The sequence below is a fragment of the Vigna unguiculata genome, chromosome 4, assembly GCF_037176805.1.
Source record: "Vigna unguiculata cultivar grain cowpea cultivar isolate G323 ecotype 2 chromosome 4, ASM3717680v1, whole genome shotgun sequence".
Classification (NCBI taxonomy): domain Eukaryota; kingdom Viridiplantae; phylum Streptophyta; class Magnoliopsida; order Fabales; family Fabaceae; genus Vigna; species Vigna unguiculata.
The window spans coordinates 7,233,433-7,256,352 of record NC_140795.1 but is presented as its reverse complement, the minus strand read 5'-3'; the positions used below and the strand labels follow the sequence as shown (position 1 = coordinate 7,256,352).

Sequence of the window (22,920 nt, the reverse complement as noted above, 5' to 3'; positions counted from 1 at the left end):
TTCAACGTGCATCACGTCTATACAATTTCGTACATCAAGTTTACACCAATATGGAAGATTAAAGAAGATTTATCGTTTCTTCCAAATGCTTTTCTCCGTGGTCTTTTTCTTTGGATGTTTCCCAAACACAATGTCAATGTTTTCCACTTGGTTGTATATTTCTTCACCATTGCGGGGTCTCGTTACAACTTTATCCTCAGGACTTCCATTAAATGCTTTTTTCATTCTACGATAAGGATGATTTCGAGGAAGGAACTTTCGATGTCTTGTATACACAATTTTCTTACCGTGCTTCAATTGAATATAACTCGTGTTTTTTTTCACAAATGGGACATGCAAAATGACCTTTAACACTATAACTGCTCAAGTTTCCATATGCTGGAAAATCATTTATGGTGCAAAACAACATTGCACGCAAACAAAACAATTCTTGAGAATATGAATCATACACATCGACACCTTCTTCCCATAACAGTTTCAAATCATCGATCAACGGCTTTAGGTACACATCAATGTCATTCTCAGGTTGTCTAGGACCCGATATCATCATAGACAACATCATATATTTCCTCTTAATGCACAACAAAGGAGATAAATTGTAAATCATCAGCAAAACTGGCCATGAATTATGTGTTCTACTTAAGTTCCCATAAGGATTCATACCATCTGTAGCAAGTCCAAGTCTTAAGTTTCATGGCTTAGCACTAAATTCTGGAAATGTTTCATCAATCTTCTTCCATTGTGGAGAATCAGCTGGGTGTCGAAGAAGATTATCACACTTTCTTCCATCAACGTGCCATTTCAGGTTTTTTGCATCTTCTTTAATGGAAAATAGTCGTTTGAATCTATGTATTATAGGAAGTTACCACATCACCTTAGCAAGTGGACCATTTTTGTCTTTATCACCACTATTTCCATCAATTTTCTTTTTAAACCGCGATAAACCACATGTTGGACACGCCTTTAATGAAGCAAACTCGTCTCTGTATAAAACACAATCATTTGGGCATGCATGTATCTTTTGATATTCCAAACTCATTGGACATAAAACTTTCTTCGCCTCGTAATTACGGATAGGTAAAGTGTTATTTTCTGGAAGCATCTCCTTTAACAACTCCAATAATTCTGTGAAACTTGTATCCGTCCATCCATGCCTTGCTTTTAAACTGAATAATTTCAAAGTTGGTGACAGTCGCGTAAAGTTAGTGCATCCTGGGTACAATTCTTCCTCTGAATTGGACTTAAGAGAATCATATAAATGAACTTTTCCAAAATTCTCCTCCCCAACATCACGTACCATATCTTCTAAATGATCATTCATCCAGTCGTCTACATAATCTGTTCCTCGTGACGTTGTAGGCTTGTCTAATACTTCTCCATGCCAAGTCCAAAGTGTATAACTTCTCATTATACCAAAGATGAATAGATGATCATGCATTGTTCCCAAGTCATAACGTATTTGATTAAGACAACGAACACAAAATATGTCCCGTTACTTGAGATTGCGTGTTCTTGAACATATTGCAAAAACTCAGAAACTCCCTTTTCATACTCTTCACTTATGCGACGCTCATTCATCCAGCTTCGATCCATACTATGTTCGTAAAAAACTCAATCAATCTTAAACTTTTAACTCTCACAAGGTGAGGCCCTACCCATTCGAAAAAATTACTTTTCATAATTTGCTAACACATATACAAATAAGTCAAACATCATAAATTTCACAAAATTTCGACAGTATTTCGCATTGGTCTCTGAAGTACACAAAATGAAAGTGATTAATCATGATCACAATCAAGTATGCATCCAGAGAACAACACAAATTAGCCTCAATCGAAATTTTATGAAATTTATGCATAAACCTCAATGTACACATTGTAGCAAATTATGAAAAATATTTTTTCAAACTGTCCAATCGGACAATTCAAGATTTAATACAAACGATTAAAAATTTAATCATTTGTACTAAATCTCAAACGGGAACTAAGTTTTGCTCACTGTATACTATAGGTATAATAAATCTACATATATAAAATAACACTACAACAATAATATTCAAAAATAAAATGCAATGAGAATTATTTAAACATGCATATATCTAATAATAAATATAATTTTATTTCGTAATTTTACAAATATTATTATAAAATTTTAAATAAAAAAAAAATAGGCCAAAAAAATTAACAAAAAATAGTCTAAGACTAAAACTATAATGACATTTATAAATTAATATAAGTAATTCTATACATACAATGAACAAATATATACATACAATGAAAAACCAACCTCTTCTAATTGAAAGACGAATTTTGAGAGGGAGTGTAGGGTCTCTGCACACTGCTGGCCAAATGAGAACGAAGAACAAGTAGGACGAATCTCAAAACGCTGCAAATGGGGATGAAAACGGAAAATAATCGGTTCAAAACGCGTAAAATCAACCCATAATCAAAACCCAACAAGTTTGATGGCGAAAACCTTTCGAAACTCACCTGGAGGGGGTCGGAAATGGCGTCGCCAGCGGGAACTCTCGCGGAAACGATGAACAGCGTGAGGGTTTCTGCGTTTCGCGCAGAGATAAACCAAAACTTAATGTCGGGGGTGTGATATCCGACGTTAAATGACGTCGGGGGTGGGAGGGGTCGACGTAAAGGGACGTCTGGCGCGCGCTGGTCTGACGTCAAGGGACGTCTGCCTAGCTGGGGGCCGACGTCCTTTTTTTTTGAGTGACGTCGGGGTATCTTTTAACAGACGTTAAGTAACGTCTACCCGCTCCACGTCAGACGTTAAAAAGGTTCCGTTATTTACAAAAATGCCACCGATCATTTTTAATGTTGGGCTTTTGTTAGGCAGACATTATTAAGGTGACGTTAAAGGGCTTTTTTGTGTTAGTGTATCATTTTCTTCTCATTTGTCTTTGGAATTACTTTTTGTTTTTTGCGAAAGTAGATCTTGCATTAAGAAGTTCTCAGTAAGATGTTAGGCTTCACTACTAATAATTGACATTATCATATTTTTATTATGTTTATTTTTTTATCTTTTATTGGTATTTTTATTATTATCTATTTAAATAATTAAGGGTTTATTAAATAATTTATAAAAGATAAGTATTTTATCTTTTATTAGATAATTAAGGTTTTATTTAATAAACTGGAAAAATTAAGTATTTGGATATTTTAACAGATAAGTGGAAATATCATATATTTAAGAAGTTGTCAACATAATCAATTATCAATAGAGTTGGTTACTTCAATTACAAATTCAAGTACAAAATTCATGCACAATCGAGTTCTACAAGTCTTTAAATAGAAGGCTCCACACAATTACAAATTAACCCTCCTTTTGGGGGAATAGGCAACCTCCCCCTATGGAAGAGAGAAGGAATTTGATCTTTTGAGGTGGAGACACATTTTGGAGGCTAGAGAGATTCATTATTATTATTTCTCCTAGAGTTCAAAATGTATAGGAGTAACTAACTCCCATGTTTACGGGGGGTTGAATGTAATGTATCTTCAATCTTTGTAATTTCTACTATTCAATATATATTTCTTTTCCATATGTACTCTTGTATTTTATTCTCGTTCTTAACTGCATGAATTGATTGATTGTATACTTGTGGGTATCTTACCATTAGACACGATGTTAGAACCTGAATTAGAATAGAACAATTAATTGTGCATCTAGATATAGAGTACATCATTGGTCATTCCTAACATCTGAATTTAAAGTTTAATGCGAACTTTTAATAAGAAAAAGTCTAAGACATTAAGGTTCTCAGTAATCAGTTTAGGCTTGTCGCTAATGCATTAGGACTTATTACATAGTGGTGTGAATGCTAAAGTCAGAATTAGAGGTATATTGTTTCGTGTTTTTCATATTGATTTGATGCATGAAATTTAACCCTAGTGAAGTCTTCGTCATATAAGTACTTCTATCAATTTCACTACTTTCTATATTTTAGAATTTTGCTAAACATTCAATACATTGCATTATAATACAAAACTTATTTTCACCTTAATTAGTGAATAAACATAATTTTTTGAACAATGTGAGTCTCTGTGGGAAATGATATTTGGACTTATCCACTATATTACTTGTACGATTTAATATATTGCCAACATTATAATAACTACCATTACATAAATTTTTTATTAAAAAATAAAAAAGAAAAAAGAAAAAGGAAAGATAAACATAGGAAGACCACACCAAACACACGATAAAATTACATCACAAACATTGAAAAAAAAACCTATTATGAAAAAAACTCATGATTTCCTTAATGAAAATCATTCCATACTTTTGAAGGGTTTAATATTAACTTTCTTTGGCCTACCCCTACTAGGTTTCCTTGTAGTTTAAATTGGCTCATAATCCTCTTCAATATTAGAATCTTCCTTATTTTCAATTATCCCATTTAGAATTGTCGCTGAACTACTATGAATTTGAATCTAATTGTTATAAAGCCTACAAACTATTGACAATGGGAGTGACATCCTCCAAAGAAGGCATACCAGCGAAGGAATCAGGTTCCATTAGCACACCACCATCAAAATTTTTAACAAGAGAAGATCCATTCACAACACAAATTTATCATGATTAACCACCATTGGCTCAGACTATACCACCACAGGTTGCACAATAAAAGGCTTCACTATAAGCTCCACCAAAGGCTCTATCGATTGAGCTAAAGAGCCCTTAGTCTCATCTTGTGCACCAACCACCTTAGAACGATAATATTGTTGTATTTTTGTGGCAATTATTTTCTCCTTGCTAGAAATAATAGTAGAACCATGTTGTAACCATCTACAACATGATAGATCATGACCAATTATTTTACAATTTGAGCAAAATAGTGACAATTTATCATACTCCACATTAATAATAAATGCAAATCTTGGCCTTTCATCAAAATTTGGTTAGCTAAATTAGACAAAAAAATCAACATCGACCAAGACACATGCAAAGAAACCTCAAGACTTATTCTTGATATAATCATCTAAAGAGAGGTTTACCAATTCTATATGCTATTGAAAAAATCACTTTCGGTTGCCATACTTTAAAGGAAGGCCATAAGTGTGAACCTAACATTGAGTTTTCGTGAGTTTCATAGAATACACGCCCTTAAACCAACTCATCCATCTCAACCTCATTTATTAAAATATTTGATAACTATTCTTAAGAAGTTAAGTTAAATTATTGTAATACATGCAATATAGTCTATTTGTAAAACAAAAATATAAATAAAGTAGTCATCAATGTACATTTGCCTAATAATAGTATGCTCCTCTAAGTAAACTAAAATTGAAATTAACACAATTAAAATCTAAAATCTAACTACACAATTTGGTTTAAAATAATTCTAGCTAAAACTATTAATTATTTTCACATAAAAAGCATTGGTAGATAAGCTGCTTTATCATTTTGTTTTTCCAACTCATGCGCACATCTTAATCAAATTTTCTACCAATCTTATATTATCATAACATATGCATATAAAGAAAATTGTTGAGAGTGGGATTTGAACCCACGCCCTTTCGGACCAGAACCTTAATCTGGCGCTTTAGACCAACTCGGCCATCTCAACCTTATTTATTAAAATATTTGATGACTATTCCTAAGAATATATTAGCTTAATCTAAAAGTTGAACATAACATAGTATATTTAGGTTAAATTATTGCAATACATGCAATATAGTCTATTTGTCAAGAAAAAGATAAATAAAGTGATCATCAATGTACATTTGCCTAATAATAATATGCTTCTTTCACCAGTGCAGGAAGGGCCTTTGGCAGCGGTTGTTTTTAATATTCTACACCGGTTCGGGAACCGAAGCATATTGGGGCGAGGCCAAAAGGTCATAGCTTTTGGCCTCGGTTAAGAACCGAAGCCATAGAGGGCGCTTCTGCCTCGGTTTTCCAAGCACCCGAGGCCATAGACCCTGCCTTTTGCCTCGGTTTTGGCTGCACCCGAGGCCATATGGGCTCTTTTTGGCCTCGGTTTTTGTTGCACCCGAGGCCATATGGTGTTTTTTTTTTTTTTTTAAATTCGATACCCTTTTGGCCTCGGTTTTGGCTGCACCCGAGGCCATATGGGCTCTTTTTGGCCTCGGTTTTTGTTGCACCCGAGGCCATATGGTGTTTTTTTTTTTTTAAATTCGATACCCTTTTGGCCTCGGTTTTGGCTGCACCCGAGGCCAAAAGCACACTTTTTGCTTCGTTTGTGGTATGAACCGAGGCCTAATACTCTGTTTTTTTTTTTTAAATGCAGTTTCTGTTTTGGTGTTATTCCCACATTTAAACCTGCAAATTTTGTTCAGCACAGACTAGAATAGACCAGAAAAAAATATTTTAAAACACATCCACAATTCAAATTCATTTAAAAGACAATTACAAATCATTTACAATCAAGATACATGTTCTAATCAATAGTATTGTACATTTCAATTATATATTTGGCACATGCTATCCTACCAAACTTGATGGACTTTGCGGGAATTGCTGCAGGACTCTTGAATGTCTACAAAATAATAGATTAAGTTAAGTTAGTATATAAAAAGGAAATATTGCAAAGTATTCATTTTAATTCAAATATATATTACCAATTCCCAATTTGTTGTAATACGAGCACGCACAGTGGTTGTCATCCATTGCATTATATAGTAACCGCACTCATATGAGCCGGTTTGTCTATTACACTACATTATATTAACAACGATACAATTAATTAATGAAGAAAATCAAGCAAACAATCATGAAGATATGGATAGAAATATCAAACCTGGAGAGAACACCATACAAGACCTTTTGCCTTAGTCGTTGATCTCCCTAACAACATGTTATGTGCAGCAATTGAACTATGATATAGGGAATAAGTTAGGATATTTTTATATAACATGTCATATTCATAAGATTGATATTGAGGTTCTTACCAATCTATCACTTGTCTAAGATGGTTGGGGGGAGGGCGATGCAAAGAGCAAAACCACACAGCAAGGTTCTCCCTTAGGGAAACCACAAGTAACTGCCAATGACGCCTGATAAGAAAATAAATTCATTGTTATGCATTAAAATGACTTATTATATTCATAAGTTAACAAAAATGACTTACCCAGCAAGATAAGGGACAAAATAAATTTCTTTTCCACGTTGAAAGCATTTGGTCACATATGCTTGAATGTCATCAAACTTGTTGCCTTCATGGGTGAGTTGGGGGTCTATAAACCCATATACATCATTCAGCCCCATAGTTTCAGTGACACCAGACAGATACCTAAACCAAAAATTGATTTGATATAAGTAAATACATAAATATATCAAATAACTATATATAATGACTAAAAGACTTACATCATCCATAATTGAATAATGGTAATATTGAGTTTTTCTTGTCCTCGTGCAAGCTCCAAGACATCTTGGGAATGCAAGTAAAGTGGGATGTCAAGATCTCTCCCAAAAATGTTAGCATCCCAAGGAACCTGCATCGGCTTATCAGCTATGATTTCTGCAAGTTGGAGCAATGCACCAAGAGGATCATCCAAAGAGAGAAGAATCTTCTTTGATTGAGGTTTTTCCTATATTGATGCAATTTCAGTTAAAATGGAATATAATTTAAGTTTGAATATAATAAACATGTAAACTTAAAAATGTAGTATATTTGTGGGTTTAAGAGTCTGTACCGGGGGGTCAGTATCAACCAAATCTCTAGGCCAGGCGAGGAAACACTGGAATGCCTATGCCACAGTATACACCTCATCTGTTGGCACAGGAACTAAAGCATACGGCATGAGAACCTCCTCTACCGTGACCTTAACCTCATCCTCTGATAACTCCATGCCATGAAGAACTGTGGCTGCCTCAAATACTTTTCCACGAGCCACTAGTGTCTTCTCTGTCCATCCCAAATATATAGCTGACATGGATGAGTGTCATCCATGTCATCCCCGGGTGGAGCTGAACAACTCCCCTTTCCGCTTCTACCTGTTAGAGCCAACGATTTATTAATGTTATTCAATTACTTTATTAAATATCATTTATTCAATTCATAACTTATAGAAAACAAATTTACCCGTGGGAGGCACAAATGGGTCTAGTTCTAGCGGATGATCCACTGGCGAACGAATGCCATAATGCTCAAATTGGCGCATTAGTTCTTCTCTCACTTGCGCCGTGATCATTTCCTTTAGTCTTTGTTCATAATCAGCACCATGACTGCATGAAGACTGACGAGAGGAGGAACCAAAAAATTGGCGTATGCCGACTCCTGATCCAGCACCACGCACACGTCCAGGGTGCTCAGGTCGTCCAATCGCAGCAGCAAGTATGTCATGACGACCTTCTGGAATGAATCCTCCTTGGGAGGTCTGCTCAACCAACGAATCCTACAAGGTAACAAAAACATTTATAAATCAAAATACAATATAAAACATGAACGAGCAATTTAGATAAGAATTGTATCTTACAATTTTCTCAGAGATTTCTCGTGCAGAGTCAGAAGTGTAGTTGCCTGATGAGCGTAAACGGGCTAACTTCCACTTCTGATGACGTGATGGTGGTGAAGGAGGCTCAGTATCTTCACCCTCAGAAGGTGGGGGCCTAGATTTTTTCTTTTCTGTCATTATCTTCTCTTCAAGTTTTCTATACCCACCACGAGATAATATGTGCGGGTTTGTATTTTGAGCACTTATGCTTTGAGCCTTTTTCCTCTTGACCTGTAACATATAAAACCCATTTTATGAATTAGTTAAAATTTTGCATAATTATCAATTGTGCTATTCATGATTTCAAATAAACATACCTGCCATCCCTCAGATGTCCGAAGCTCAAGAAACTGACGCCATGTGTCTTCATCAATCCAAGTGTATTTCAACAATGAATTTTCATTCTTTTTATGTCCAAAGACATACCTTGACGTCAACTTGGTCTTAAAACCACGAAATTTCTCAGCCACCGATGACAAACATTTTTGTCTTAAGGTCGGCACATTTGGAATATCAAATGTTAGCTGCAATATAGAAAATGTCATCAACAATATTTATCATATTATCAACAAAGTCAAAGTATAACTTTAATAACATTAATATTAGTTACCAATAAATCTTGCCATATCATTTCCCGATCAACTTCAGTGACATGATCAAAAGATGGCGTAAGGATTGATATTCTCTCTCGTGCCAACATTCCTAAATAGCTTTTGAAGACGTCCCCATAACGACCACTAGGTTCACCAGTGTCGACGTTAATATCAACATGTGTTTTCTGACCTTTAGCTCTTCTAATTAAGAGCTCTCTCAACCTAGTGGCTCCTCTAGTGGGTCTCTTAGTAGGTGCTTCATCCTCTGATGAAGTATGTTCAGCCATGTATCTGTGAAATGAAAACATAAAAAAACATTAATAAGCAACTGACAAATTAATATATAAAACATTATTTAACAAAACACCTAAATGTTAACAAGAATATGAAATTCATACATAAAGTTATTGATTGGTCATATGTATATTCCTTCATCGTGATCTTCTCGAATTGCATGTACATCATCAACTAGATGGATTTCATCAATATTTGTCGTTCTTCTAAATGGATGGGTGACAGCAATATTAAGATCACTCATATTCTCTTCATTAGGATCAATTTGTTTTTTTCCATGAAGAGCGACAAACCAATGTTCAGACGTATGATCTTTAACATAGAAAACCTGAGATGCTTGTTGTGCCATGATAAATGGCTCGTCTCGATAACCCACCTTTCGAAAATCCACTAGAGTCATTCCTGATTCATCTATTTTGACACCACTCTTATTGTCAATCCACTTACATTTGAACAGTGGAATAGTAAACATGGTATAATCAACCTCCCATATCTCTTGTATTACACCATAGTATGTCATTGATCCTACTACGGGATTTTGATCTTTAGATGTAGAAAATTGTAGCGACTCGGCTTCAAGACTGACTCCACTATTTTGTACTGTGCTTTTATCATCAAGACACTTTGTATAGAATGTGCAATTATTGATTTCATAACCTGTACAACAGATGACATCAAATTTCAACCCATTTGCTAACCACATCAAAGTCTCAGAGCATTGCGCATCTTTCAAAACCTCAGATTTAAACCAAGGCATGAATGTTCTATTATGTTCCATCAAATGCCATTTCTCTGATTGTCTTGGATTGTTCTCTTTCACAATGACTTTGTGTGCAGATAAGTAAGGCATTACCTCATTTGTTTTGTTCAAAATGTATAGGTGTGCTTGCATCAACTCTTCGCGATTTTTGGTAACCACACTCACACCTCGTATGCTGTTACTTATAGAACACCTGTTCAACCATGATCTGTGAGGAACTCCTATCGGTTTTGCTTTTGCCATGTAATTTGAACAGAACTCGACACTTTCTTCAGCAATATATCTTTCGATCATTGAAGCTTCTGGACGATATTGATTTTTCACATATCCTTTCAAAATCTTCATGTAACGTTCAATGGGATACATCCATCTTAAGTATACTGGTCCACAAAACTTGATTTCTCTCACCACATGAACAAGTAAATGTACCATGATGTCAAAAAATGATGGAGGGAAAAACATCTCTAGCTGACACAAGATGATAACAATTTCGGCTTGAAGTTCATCTAACTTTAAATGATCAATGACTTTGCTACAAATTGAAGAGAAGAATGCACACAAACGCGTTATAGTTTGTCTAACATTTTTGGGTAAAATTCCACGAATAGCTACAGGTAACAATTGTTGCATTAAGATGTGGCAATCGTGAGACTTGAGGCCAACAAGCTTCAAGTCTTGCATGGACACTAAACTCTGAATATTTGAAGAGTATCCTTGAGGTACCTTGACACTCTTTAAACATAAGCAAAAACTTATCTTCTCTTGTCTGGACATAGTGTAACATGCAGGGGGCAAATAAGTGCGCCTACCAACCTCCCTTGGTGCCAAGTCTTCTCGGATCTTCATTTCAACCAAATCCAAACGAGCATTTACTCCATCTTTTGTCTTTCCCTGAATGTTGAGTAGTGTACCAATCAAGCTATCACACACATTCTTCTCTACATGCATGACATCTATGCAATGCCTAACTTCTAACTTCGACCAATATGGAAGGTCAAAGAATATTGATTTTTTCTTCCAAGGGCTCGATGCAGATGACTTCTTGGACGTTTTACCAAATACATGATGTACTTTATTAACTTTTTCATGAATTTCAATGCCAGTTAATGGAGTTGGTGCTTTGTCATTCTCTTGATGTCCATTGAATGCTTTCTTTAACCTTCGATAAGGATGATTAGCTTGTAAAAACCTTCGATGGCGCAGATACACGGTCTTCCTTCCATTTTTCAATTGATGAGATGCAGTGTTTTCTTCACATATAGGACATGCTTTATGACCCTTGACACTGTACCCTGACAAATTACCATAAGCTGGAAAGTCATTAATGGTGCAAAATAACATTGCATGCATCATGAAAGTTTCAGAAGCAACAACATCAAATACTTCAACACCATCAACCCACAACACCTTCAAGTCTTCAACTAGAGGATTGAGATATACATCTATGTCATTTCCAGGCTGCTTTGGACCAGATATCATCATAGACAACATCATGTATTTTCTCTTCATGCAGAGTCCAGGAGATAAGTTGTAAATGAATAATATAACAGGCCAACAACTGTGATTTGTACTTAAATTACCAAATGGATTCATTCCATCGGTAGCTAAGCCAAAACGAATATTTCTACATTCTTCACCGAACTTGGGAAATTCCTGATCAATATTTTTCCATTGCATTGAATCAGCTGGATGACGAAGGAGTCCGTCACATCTTCTCTCAGTTGCATGCCATCTAAGGTTTTTAGCGTCTTTAGGATTTGCAAACAAACGCTTAAGTCTAGGCACGATTGGAAGGTACCAGACTACTTTCAAAGCAGATCCTTCCTTCTCTATTTGACCATTATCTTCACTGTTTCTTTTTTGCTTGTACCGTGATGACCCACACTTTGGACATTTTTTCAAATCTTCAAATTCTTTTCTGTATAATATGCAATCATTAGGACATGCGTGTATCCTTTTATACTCCATACCCATCGGACAAAGAATTTTCTTGGCATCATAGTTTCGAGTGGGTAGAGTATTTCCTTCGGGAAGAATTTCATTCAAGAGCACGAGCAATTCTGTGAAGCTTTTATCTGTCCAACCATTGGTCGCTTTCAAATTCATAAGTCTTAAAACCGCTGATAATCGCGTGAACTTAGTTGAACCAACATACAACGGAGTTTCCGCATCAACAGACATCGTCTCATACACATGCGCTTGTGCAAAAGCTTCTGCGCCAACATCCCGTATCATGTCCTCTATATTGTCTTCTTCTACTCGCTCTTCACATCGCTCTTCCCGTCGCTCTTCTCGTCGCTCTTTCATGGAGGAATTGGCAAGATATTCAGATCGAGAAATAGTTGGAATGTGTATTAATTCGCCGTGCCATGTCCATATTGTATAACTTTTAAGGAAACCATCACAAATAAGATGTTCCCTAACTTGAGTTGCATTCAATTTTCTTCCATTCAAACAGTTGACACACGGACATCTGAACTTCACTTCATCATCACTTCTCCCCTCATAACGTTGCGCAAATTTTATAAATTCTTCTACTCCATTCTCATACTCAGCGCTAATACGTGGTAAATTAATCCAATCTCGATCCATACTGAAATTGCGTGAACAATTTCAGTAATCTTTGAATCAATGCTCATGTCGTAATCAAGGTGTGACCCTATCCCATTTAAGAAGATTCACTTTCCTTATTTTATTGGTACATATTACTTTTAAAATACATATCTTAAATTTCACGAAATTTTGCCAGCATTTCGCATTGGCCTTCAAGATACACGAAATGAAAGTGATTATAAACCACAATCAAATATGCACCCGAAGATCAATACAAAACACAATTGACAAATATTCATGAATTTTAAGATATGTATTTTAAATATATATGCACTAATAAATTACTAGAAAGTGATTAATCTTCTTAAACTGTCCAATCGGACAATTCAAGATTCAATACATTTAAATTATTAGTATTGTATCCCCTTATATCTAATTTTAAAAAAATGTAATTTTTTCAAAATGAAAACTCGGGGACAATACATAATTTACGTATTGAATCTCAAACGGGAAACTAAGGCTAACTCACATATAAGAAAAAACAAACAACATGTTTTAACAAATAATTAATAAAATATATAAAGCAAACAACAGATTGGCATAATAGGAAAATATTAGAATTAGGAACCTGGGAGCGCGTAAAAAGAGCAGATGACACTGGAAGATGATGCAATTCAACGCGTTCGAAAGCTACAAGAGATAACAAAAAACACAAGAGAAAGTCATAAGTAACAAATAAAAGCAAAAACAACAATTTCCTTAACATCATATATTACCTATTTAATTATAGTGTTTTTACAATTCTCTTAAATTAAATTCAGACTTAATGCTCTACGTCTGAAGACACAATGCTCTTAAATTGAGACTCAATCCTTTCACAAAATTAATCAAAACACTCCAAACAATTTCTATCTCAATCCAAATTAACACTCACAATAACTAAAATTTAAAATTAACATACACAAAAACAGAAAATCAAACAAAAACGCGTTCGAAATTTACCTTAAAGAAAACCGCGGCGCGACAATTGCGGCAAAAGAACGAAAGTGTTCGCGTGGTGGTAGAGGGACGCCGGAACACTTGCAGAGAGACAGAGAGAGGGACGAGACAGCGGCAATGGTCTCGCGTGGTGGTGGACGGACGCCAGACCAGACGGCGCAAGAGCTCGCGTGGTGGTCTCGCGTGGTGGTGGCTGGAGGCGCGACGAGACTGCGGTGGCTGGTGGAGGCTCGCGTGGAGGCTCGCGTGGTGGTGGCTGGAGGCGCGACGAGACTGCGGTGGCTGGTGGAGGCTCGCGTGGAGGCTCGCGTGGTGGTGGCAGGAGGCTCGCGTGGTGGCAGGAGGCTCGCGTGGTCGCCGGAATTTGTAGAGGAGAAATGGCAGCTGCGCGCGCGAGGAAGAAGGGGTTATGTTTTTGAGCCCTAATCAAACGATATGGCCTCGGTTCCACGCAGAACCGAGGCATATAACCCCTCTTTGGCCTCGGTTTCCTAACACCCGAGGCCTATCACCCCTCTTTGGCACCGACTTCTCCCTAACCGAAGCCTATAGGTCAATTTCTGGCAACCTTTTGGCTTCGGGCCTCCTTAACCGAGGCCTATAAGCCCTCTTTGGCACCGGTTTCTTAAGACCCGAGGCCTAAAGCGGCATTTGGCACCGGTTTTTGACTGAACCGAGGCCTATAAGTTCCCTTTAATTTCAAAATTGCCACCGCCTCCTTATAGGCTTCGGTTCCGCCATAACCGAGGCCTATAAGGCGAGGTAAAATCCCAAATCTGCACTAGTGTTTAAGTAAACTAAAATTGAAATTGACATAATTAAAATCTAAAATCTAGCTAAAACTATTAATTATTTTCACATAAAAAAACATTGGTAGATAACCTGCTTTTATCATTTTGTTTTTCCAACTCATGCACATCTTACTCAAATTTTCTACAACCCTTTGTTATTTTATGAAAACTCACAAAACTAAAGAAAAATCTTATGTTCATAATTAAATCTAGAGTTTGATCTTACAATATATTTAAGGCTTAATTGGTAATTTAGTCTTTATACTTAGACTTTTGATTTCTTTGGGTCTCTAGATTTTTTCCTCAATTGAGTCTCTATTAAAAGAAAAATCACCCGAGTGTATTTTTTGTGAAAAACAAGACTCAATGTGGTCCCTTCTGTTAAATTGGTGTTAACGCATTCGGGAAGTACCACATGTTAAAGCCAAGGTCTATCGCATGTAAGGTGCTAGTGTCATAAATTAGGTCATCTTCTACTTGTAAAGTGCTAGTATCAAAATCAAAGGGGTCCCAAGATAGAAGATCACCCATATTTTGATACGAGGTAGCCTTAGATTTTGATACGTAGCTTTTTCAAATGGTATTAACGCAAAATAAATCTCATTAAATCTTTTTAAAAGATTTGAGAGTTATTTGAGTTAAAAATAAATGTAAATACTAAAAACAAATAAAAAATCTAAATATAGTAACAAAATTTATTTTAACCATACGTGTAATAAATATACTTTCTCTAAGTGAAACTTCAAATTTAAGTAAACGACAACTCTAATTATATACTTACAATACAATACTTTTTTCTTTTTCATAAAACAATAGAGCTCTATAAATGCTAGAATTAAACAAGCATTACCAGAATGTGTGCTATTAGCTTCCTAGTTATGACGTCAGATGGGTGTAGGACGCAAATAATATTGGCCAAACCCATGCAACACCAACACTAATATAAATAATTAATTAGAAACAAAAGTTATCTATTCACGCGAAGGAAGAAACTATTAATTAAAGATTTTCGTCTGTTTGGCCGACGCAAAAGAACCAAATCGCTGGCGTCAGATGGCCTACGCATAACAAAATAAATTGTTTCCATCGGCTAGCCCACACAAACACTCCTGAGGTAAAAAAAAGGTTAATGTAGAGAGGGCAAAATCCTATTTCACTTTTCTCCCTTCTGTTTTCACCCTCACCTTCGACTTTTCCCTCATTCCCTGGCACGCTTTTTATTCCACGAATAGGCGACGACGAGCTACGACTTGATCTTCTTCAACGACAGCACATGTTGGGATGACACGAGCTGCGACATGAGAAGATTGTTGTGACGAGCGTGGAGGCTTGAGCGAGAGAGGGCGCGACGACGATGATGAGCTTCTCGTAAGCAACACAGAGCACCAACTCTCTACATGACACATATGATCAATCCCTTTAGTGGATCAATCCCTCTAAACTCAAGCATTTGAGTTGTATCTCCATTATCTTTTGAAAACACTTTCCTCTTGGTAAAAAATATCATTTAAAAGAAACAAATCATTCATGTTTATTAACTACTTTAGAATTTATTCATTCATTACTTGCATTTATTGACTAAAGATTCATACATCATTCAATTATTAATCATTCATAATAACATCAATTTTTTTACAATTATTTATCTAATAACAAAAGGTTAACATTTTACATTATTTTAATTATAATTTAAATTTATTCAATGAACATTAATTATAATAAAATATTTACAAATCTACCAAAATAATAAAATTTAAATATACAAAATTCTTAATATTTTAATTTATAATAAAAATATACTCAATAAATAATCCAATTATTATGATTAACTAAATAAATTAGGCTCCTACCCCTGCACCCCATCTTTTTCTCTTGCACTTTCTTAACTTTTTAAAATTCCCATTCCATTCTTTTAGTTAATAATGACAATGGTAATTGTTTTTTTTCTCTCCTATGTTTGTTCAACGTTAACTAGAGATCACAAATAAACTCTTCCCTGTGGGTATTGCACGAATATGTCCCCATTTTGACGGGAATCTCCGCATTGACTGTATATGGATTTAGGTATGGAGAATCTTCGACTTTTTCAACTGGTTATAGGGATGGGTATGAGGATGTACATATCCCCGCCATAATACTCGTCCCCGCCATATCTCCATCCTCGATTAAATTATTAAAATATTCACAATTAATTAAGTAACCCTATATATATATATATATACTTTTTATTTTTTATTTCTTCTAATTATTTGGTTTGTCATGAAACTCATTCACATCTCTAATATATTTTTTGTTTTATCATAACCTTTAAGTAATTATGTTAAATTGATATATGTCAATTAAAAAAATTTTATGTCTCACATTTGAATATTTATATTATTTTTTAATATTTTTATTTATTGTATATTTTTCTTTCACATGAGAATGTTTGATACTCTCAATTTAAGTGTTTAATAGCATAAACCTTTCATTTACTAGGTAATATAAAAAAAAATTATTTACTTATTATTATTAATTTTTGTTTCATTTGAAGAACTCTTTTGTTTCGCTAAAACAATTTTTGTTGTTTCTCAACCATTGAGTATATATGTTGATATTTGAAAAGTTTTCTTAGATCTCTAAGGTATTTTTCATCTTATCATACCCTTAATTATACATTTGTTTTCCTTTTTGCGATTTCTTTCAATAGTCTCTCAAATTGTTTCTAAGACACACATTTGTTAATTTTTTAATATTTTTATTTGTTGTTTATTATCATAATGTAGAATACTATTTCGATATATATATTTTATCTAATTATTTTTTATTTTCTAACTCATTATCAATCATACTGTAATTTTTTCACTATAATTGTATAAATAACTTTTACTTACTGCAATATAAAAATTTAATGTAATTGCCATGAATATTTTTTTATCACCATCCAACATATATTGGAGTTCAAAAGATACAAGATCTATTTCAAAATTTTATCATTATGTTTAATATTTGTCATTTTGATCAAATGATGTATTATAATTTTTATTAGTGTATAAAAGATAGATTCATTAGAATTTAAAAAACTGAAGTAAACAAATAGTTAAAATATTTTTTTAATTTGTATATTTGTTTTCCTTTTATATTTTTTTAAAAATATTTTTAAATTTTATCAACTAGGTTTCATTAATGTTTGAAGTTTGCAAATTTAATAAATGTTTTGGTTCTCATGAAATTTTATTTGGTATTCTAATATAAAATGTAAATAATTATAATTTATTTCAAAGCATTTGATATTGAAGAAACAACCATCCTCCTAATATTGAATATTTGATATATAATGTTTCCTTTACCGTAATTTTTTATTATTTTATAAAAATTAATTAAAATTTATATTGAAGTAGTAAGAAAACGAGTACGGGTATGAGTACGAGATTATACCTATTACTCGGTGGATAGGAATGGGACAAAAGTTTGATACCCGTTAGGTTTGGATTTGAGGATGGGAATGAATTTTTTCTATGGGGATAGGTATGAGATAGCGAAACCCGTCCCTGTCCTGCCCTGTTGTCATCCCTACCGCCAGCTCTCAGCTCTTATCCTCTGCTTTGTTTATTCTTTTATCAAAAAATTTTGTCTTCGTTTATGCATTTGAAGCATTCAGGTTATTCGGTCAAAGCTGCAAAGTGGTTCACCGTTCATCCATTTAGGTATGGTGTTTATTTTAGTTTTGTGATGTGAGTGCATCATTGGTGTGTAAGGTTTTCTTAAGATTTTTTTTAATGTTTTCGGAATGAAGAATCTCAAAGTTATAAATATGTTTTTTGGATTATGTAATCTGGTTTAATACTCCATATCCAGGAAATGAGTTTCGGCTTATGTGTTCCAAAGGTAAGGGTTGTATCCGAAAGGCAAATTCGAAATGAATTGTTCGGATTAAGTGATTTGTAAGGGTTGCCAATTTGGCCTAGTGCATAGGGCTTGGCCCTTGGCTTACGTGGGCTAGAGCCAAAAAAAATCCAAGGGTCAAAAAGTCACATTAAAGAAACTCACGGGGCTAAAAACCCTACAAAAGTGTTGTGGGATAGGGCTAACATGTGGACTTTCTTTTTAAACATGAAAAATGTATTATTTTTTAAAATATATTATTAAACTTTTCGACGTTGTACTGGGTCGTCTCTGCCGTTAGCCCGACCTGCCTCAAACATCAACATAGGTCGAGTCGTCTCCATTATGGGCATGGGTCTAGGTCTTCTAGTCGAGCTGACCTACTTGGTCATGTCGGGTCGTCCTGTCTGGATCGTCAAGCCCGTCTTGGTCATCGACCATGCCTGACATGGCAGAGTTGTCGAGTTGGGTCGGTCGGTCAGGGTCGTTTAGTTGGGACAAGCCGTCTAGGTAGTGGGGTTGACCCAAGTTGTAAAATCCTGTCAGGATATTACGAGTTTATAAATAAATAAAAGCAATAATTTAAAATACGCGGTAGTTAAAAATACCTCGTTTTCCCAAAACGCGGGAAAATTCAAAATTTATTAATTAATCATCAAGAGTTCAAGTCCAAAATCACTAAACTCATATTTCATAAAAATCCCGTAAGGGTTTACATCATATTTCAAAATTAACTAAAAATAAACACTAGTCTTTCCCCAGTCTATCCCCTCTCCGCTGCTAAGTATCACCTGAGCCACCTGCATCAACAACATTTGCTCCCGTGTACCGCGTACACGATCATCGCCAAACACACGCAGATAGGGTGAGCTTAACAGATAAAACATACATAATTATACAGATACATATACATATACACATACCTCTAAGAATAACCTAAACATCCCACATTGTTCCCCCTTTTATTCATACCACCTGATCCCAATCAGACTATTCGTGTTCTACATCGTCTAGTGAATACTTCAAGATGACTTGTTGCCATACCTATCGGCCACAACCGATAGAGCACGTGCGGTAAATCATGCTACGGATCGCATACCATAACGCTAGGTGGAGTTCCCAAATGCGAACATAATTCGCAACGTCCCAAGACTACCAAACTCGTCAGCCAACCACTGAGGAGGGCAATCTATTTGGACCCATCCGTACTGGTCACAACCAGCACACTCACACCGGCAACACTCGCCAACCCAAGCCACAACTCAAGGGTTCCTCGTGTTCATCCGCCATCCCGAGCCACAACTCAAGAGATGCTATTTCGAGCCACAACTCAAGGAATACCACGTGCTTAACCCCTATACTAAGCCACAACTCAACGGATACGTTCCAAGCCACAACTCAAGGAACACCAGCAATCCCACCTTTAAAGCACCACTAGACGTTGTAGATCACAAATACGAAACCAGAATTCCAAGCTGCAGCAGTACGAATCGCCTGGCAGGGGACTTGTGCCGCCAGGCGCTGCCAGCACCCAGACCGCCTCAAAGATTCATCTCGCTATAGGTACCTCCTGGCGGAACTGCCCTCGCCGCCAGGCGCACCAAGCCTTGAGACCTCGCTGTAATCCCACTATCGCCTGGCGGTTCGCGTACCACTGTCAAGCGCCATGACAGTACTCGCATTCTGGTTTTCTGTTCAAGTCCAGCACAATTTCTTACCTCATTTCCATTGAATTAATTCCCCTGTATCATCCACCTTAGATGGTTACTAACAACAGTGTGGTTCAGTCTTCACTCCCTAGCTTGATAACAGTACACGTACAAGTATAACACTAAACTCCTTCCTTCTTAACCTATTCTTACCTCTTGGATTCATTACCCTTAAGTTGTTGCCAAGCCTATTACACTGGTACAGTGTCCTCTTCGCACAATCAAGCACCAATGCTAAGTAAATCCCATCATTTCTTCTGTGATCCCCCCCCCCTCTAGCATTCACTTAGTGTTACTCTTATTCACAATAGTTGGTCAACTCCCTAAACCCCCTTGCTCTCAACTTATCCAGAACCCAAAATCCTGACTGCGCCATAATACAGGAAAAACCTTTAATATCTAATAGCGTTATCTCCTAAGGTATTTTCCACCACTCTAGTTCATACACAAAACTCCACCATCAGATTTCCACAAAAATCATCAAAAATCCCCTCTATTGATCCCAACTCAAATGGAAATAGAATCCAACCTCAGCGCATAGCATCACAACATTTAGCAGCACTGCCACTGCGCTGGCGCGTGGCAGCCAGCACTGTGCTGCCAGGCGGTGCTTACCATCTAGACATTTTTTTTCCAGATTTTCCCCGCACCCATAACCCAACCATTTTTCCTTCTTTGTGAATTCCCATTACACGCAATTCCAACCCAAGCACAATCAAAACAATTCAACATTTAATTACATTGGTCAACTATTCCTATGTCCAATTCACGGTAACCCATTTCAAATTGTAGATAAAGATATCATACATTCTGTAACATCCTTAAGGAATATTACTAATATTAACGAAATAAAATTCGAATTAAAATAAATGTCGCATTTAATATAACTATTTCCCAAAACAAGGGAAATTTAAAACTTTTATAAATATAGCCATAACACCAGGAGTCCATAATTCATAAACCGAAATAAAAGTCAATGGCTCCTGCCAGGTTTACATAATATTTTTCAAAGCTAAATAATAGACACACACACACACACACACATATATATATATATATATATATATATATATATATATATATATGTACAAAATATCCCCTGCTAGCCCTCGCTCCGAGTCTAAGCATCTCCTGGCCCACCTGTCACATCATCTGCTCCCGGATAACAAGTTATTCGATCATCGCCAAACACACAGAGAAAGGGTGAGCTATGCACAAAATATGTAAACCAAACATGAATATAAATATATTTCCCAACCCCAAATATCATAATTAACAATTCTCATTCTTTCCAAATTACCCAACCATGACCTCATAGTCCTTCATGGGTCGTATGCATGAACTAAGTCTTGGGACTTCCCTGTGCTCCCACGAAACTAACTCATTCATGGTCCAACCCTATGAGCCTATCCCGCTCATAGTCCTGCCCTAAAGACTCCTTGCCTGTAGTAAAAATATCCAAGCCTCATAACTTGGACCCTGGCAGGCACGCAATCACCATACTATGGACTCCTCGCCCAATAGTAGCCGACGGGAACATCACAGTTCCTTGCCCATCGTGCGCCCGACACATGCAATCACCATACTAAGGACTCCTCGCCCATTAGTAGCCGACGGGAACTCAACCAGTTCCATGCCCATCATGTGTCCAACCACCACATCCCAAACCCCTATTGGACTTAGTCCTTCAAGCCCACACACCACAACCCATGCATACACTTCCTATACTTAAGAGAAGTAATCATTCCACACACACAAGATCATTCAAACATGAGAAATCCACATAAACTCGCTCAAGCCAGAGCCTCTCACCCAAGCTAAGCTCTCTGCTTCGCTTAGGCTAGCTCACCTCGCCTAAGCGAGCTTAAAATAGCCATAACATCATGTTATCTCGCTTAGGCAAGATCCCCTCGCCTGGGCGAGATCCCCTCGCCTGGGAGAGCCATACCATCGCTCAAAAACAACACACACCTCGCCTAAACGAGGGTGCAATCAAACAACCATCAACTCAAATCGAGACCTCGCTTAGGCGAGCCATTCTCGCCAAAGCGAGCATACCAGTTGCTCAGAACCCCAAAACCTCTCGCCTGGGCGAGAAGTCGCGCTCAGAACATCTAGGTTTCCTCGCGACCTCGCTTGGGCGAATGTCTCTCGCCTTAGCGAGAGACCAAGTCGCTCAACCCCGTCCAGAGTCGCCTAGTCGAGATATGCGTACCATAACCAAAAATGAGACTCTGCAACTCTCGCCTAGGCGAGATAAACTCGCTTGGGCGAAGATTGCAGAGGTTCTCTCTGATCGCACACGAAAACAACCTCAATTCGTGCCAAAATTCAATTCAACCAATACAATTCAGTATACACCATCTATCACATCATGCAACATTTCCAATTATATAATGCATACTACATCATATAATTCATGAAAAGGCTTTGTACCACATCAAAACATCAACATTTTCAATTATATAATGCATACTACAGGATTCACATCATGCAAAACTATTTTGAGATTAACAACGCTCACATTCATATCATATAACAGTCAATTCACATAATAGTTAGCAAAAATAAAGCTTATTCTTTACCCACCAAGGTTTGAACCCGTGACCTTCCACTCATAAAGCCAAAGCATAACCATTATGCCAAATCACATTTGGTGATACCCTCCAATCAACAAAACAGTTTACATCATCAATTCCATACTCATACATATTATTAAAATTAAGGGTTAAATATGTTTTTGGTCCCTCAAGTTTCAGTGAATTTTGGAATTAGTCTCTCATCAAAACTTTATACCAATTTAGTCCTTCATCTTTCAAAATGCGTGAATTTAGTCATTTTAACCAAATTTTGGTAAGTTTATCTGACGTTTCAAACACATTT

General features: G+C 36.2%; 2 protein-coding genes, 1 non-coding gene and 1 pseudogene across 4 annotated transcripts; all 4 read right to left on the bottom strand.

The window, feature by feature from the left end:
• Positions 1–69: 69 nt before the first annotated feature.
• LOC146886710 (uncharacterized) lies at positions 70–1,593 on the bottom strand (annotated as a pseudogene).
• Positions 1,594–1,721: 128 nt separating this feature from the next.
• On the bottom strand, positions 1,722–8,760 carry LOC146886709 (uncharacterized). The gene is made up of 5 exons (XM_085671839.1): positions 8,457–8,760; positions 8,063–8,375; positions 2,490–2,557; positions 2,287–2,385; positions 1,722–1,754 (listed from the first exon to the last, which is right to left on the bottom strand). Exons 1-5 carry the CDS (start codon positions 8,712–8,714, stop codon positions 1,722–1,724), a joined length of 771 nt encoding a protein of 256 aa, XP_085527965.1. The 5' UTR covers positions 8,715–8,760.
• On the bottom strand, positions 5,501–5,581 carry TRNAL-AAG (transfer RNA leucine (anticodon AAG)). Its single transcript has one exon. It is a non-coding gene; the product is annotated as a tRNA-Leu (tRNA).
• Positions 8,761–9,482: 722 nt separating the features above from the next.
• Positions 9,483–19,430, bottom strand: LOC146886708 (uncharacterized). Of its 2 annotated transcripts, XM_085671815.1 has the most exons (2): positions 19,417–19,430; positions 9,483–11,853 (listed from the first exon to the last, which is right to left on the bottom strand). In XM_085671815.1, the coding sequence occupies exons 1-2, from the start codon at positions 19,428–19,430 to the stop codon at positions 9,483–9,485; spliced, it is 2,385 nt and encodes a 794-aa protein (XP_085527941.1). The 2 variants fall into 2 exon arrangements, with proteins under 2 accessions (XP_085527941.1, XP_085527940.1); XM_085671814.1 differs by lacking the exon at positions 19,417–19,430 and having other exon boundaries at positions 9,483–12,713.
• Positions 19,431–22,920: the final 3,490 nt, after the last annotated feature.

What these genes read in the sequence shown, in the direction of transcription:
- LOC146886709 (XM_085671839.1), bottom strand. Translation starts at nt 8,714, where the DNA reads ATGTTACAGGTCAAGAGGAAAAAGGCTCAAAGCATAAGTGCTCAAAAT. An exon ending in CCATTTCCGACCCCCTCCAG is followed by an intron (nt 2,386 to 2,489) that starts GTGAGTTTCGAA and finishes CCCCATTTGCAG; the next exon opens with CGTTTTGAGATTCGTCCTAC. An exon ending in TCGTCTTTCAATTAGAAGAG is followed by an intron (nt 1,755 to 2,286) that starts GTTGGTTTTTCA and finishes TGTGTACTTCAG; the next exon opens with AGACCAATGCGAAATACTGT.
- LOC146886708 (XM_085671814.1), bottom strand. Translation starts at nt 12,713, where the DNA reads ATGGATCGAGATTGGATTAATTTACCACGTATTAGCGCTGAGTATGAG.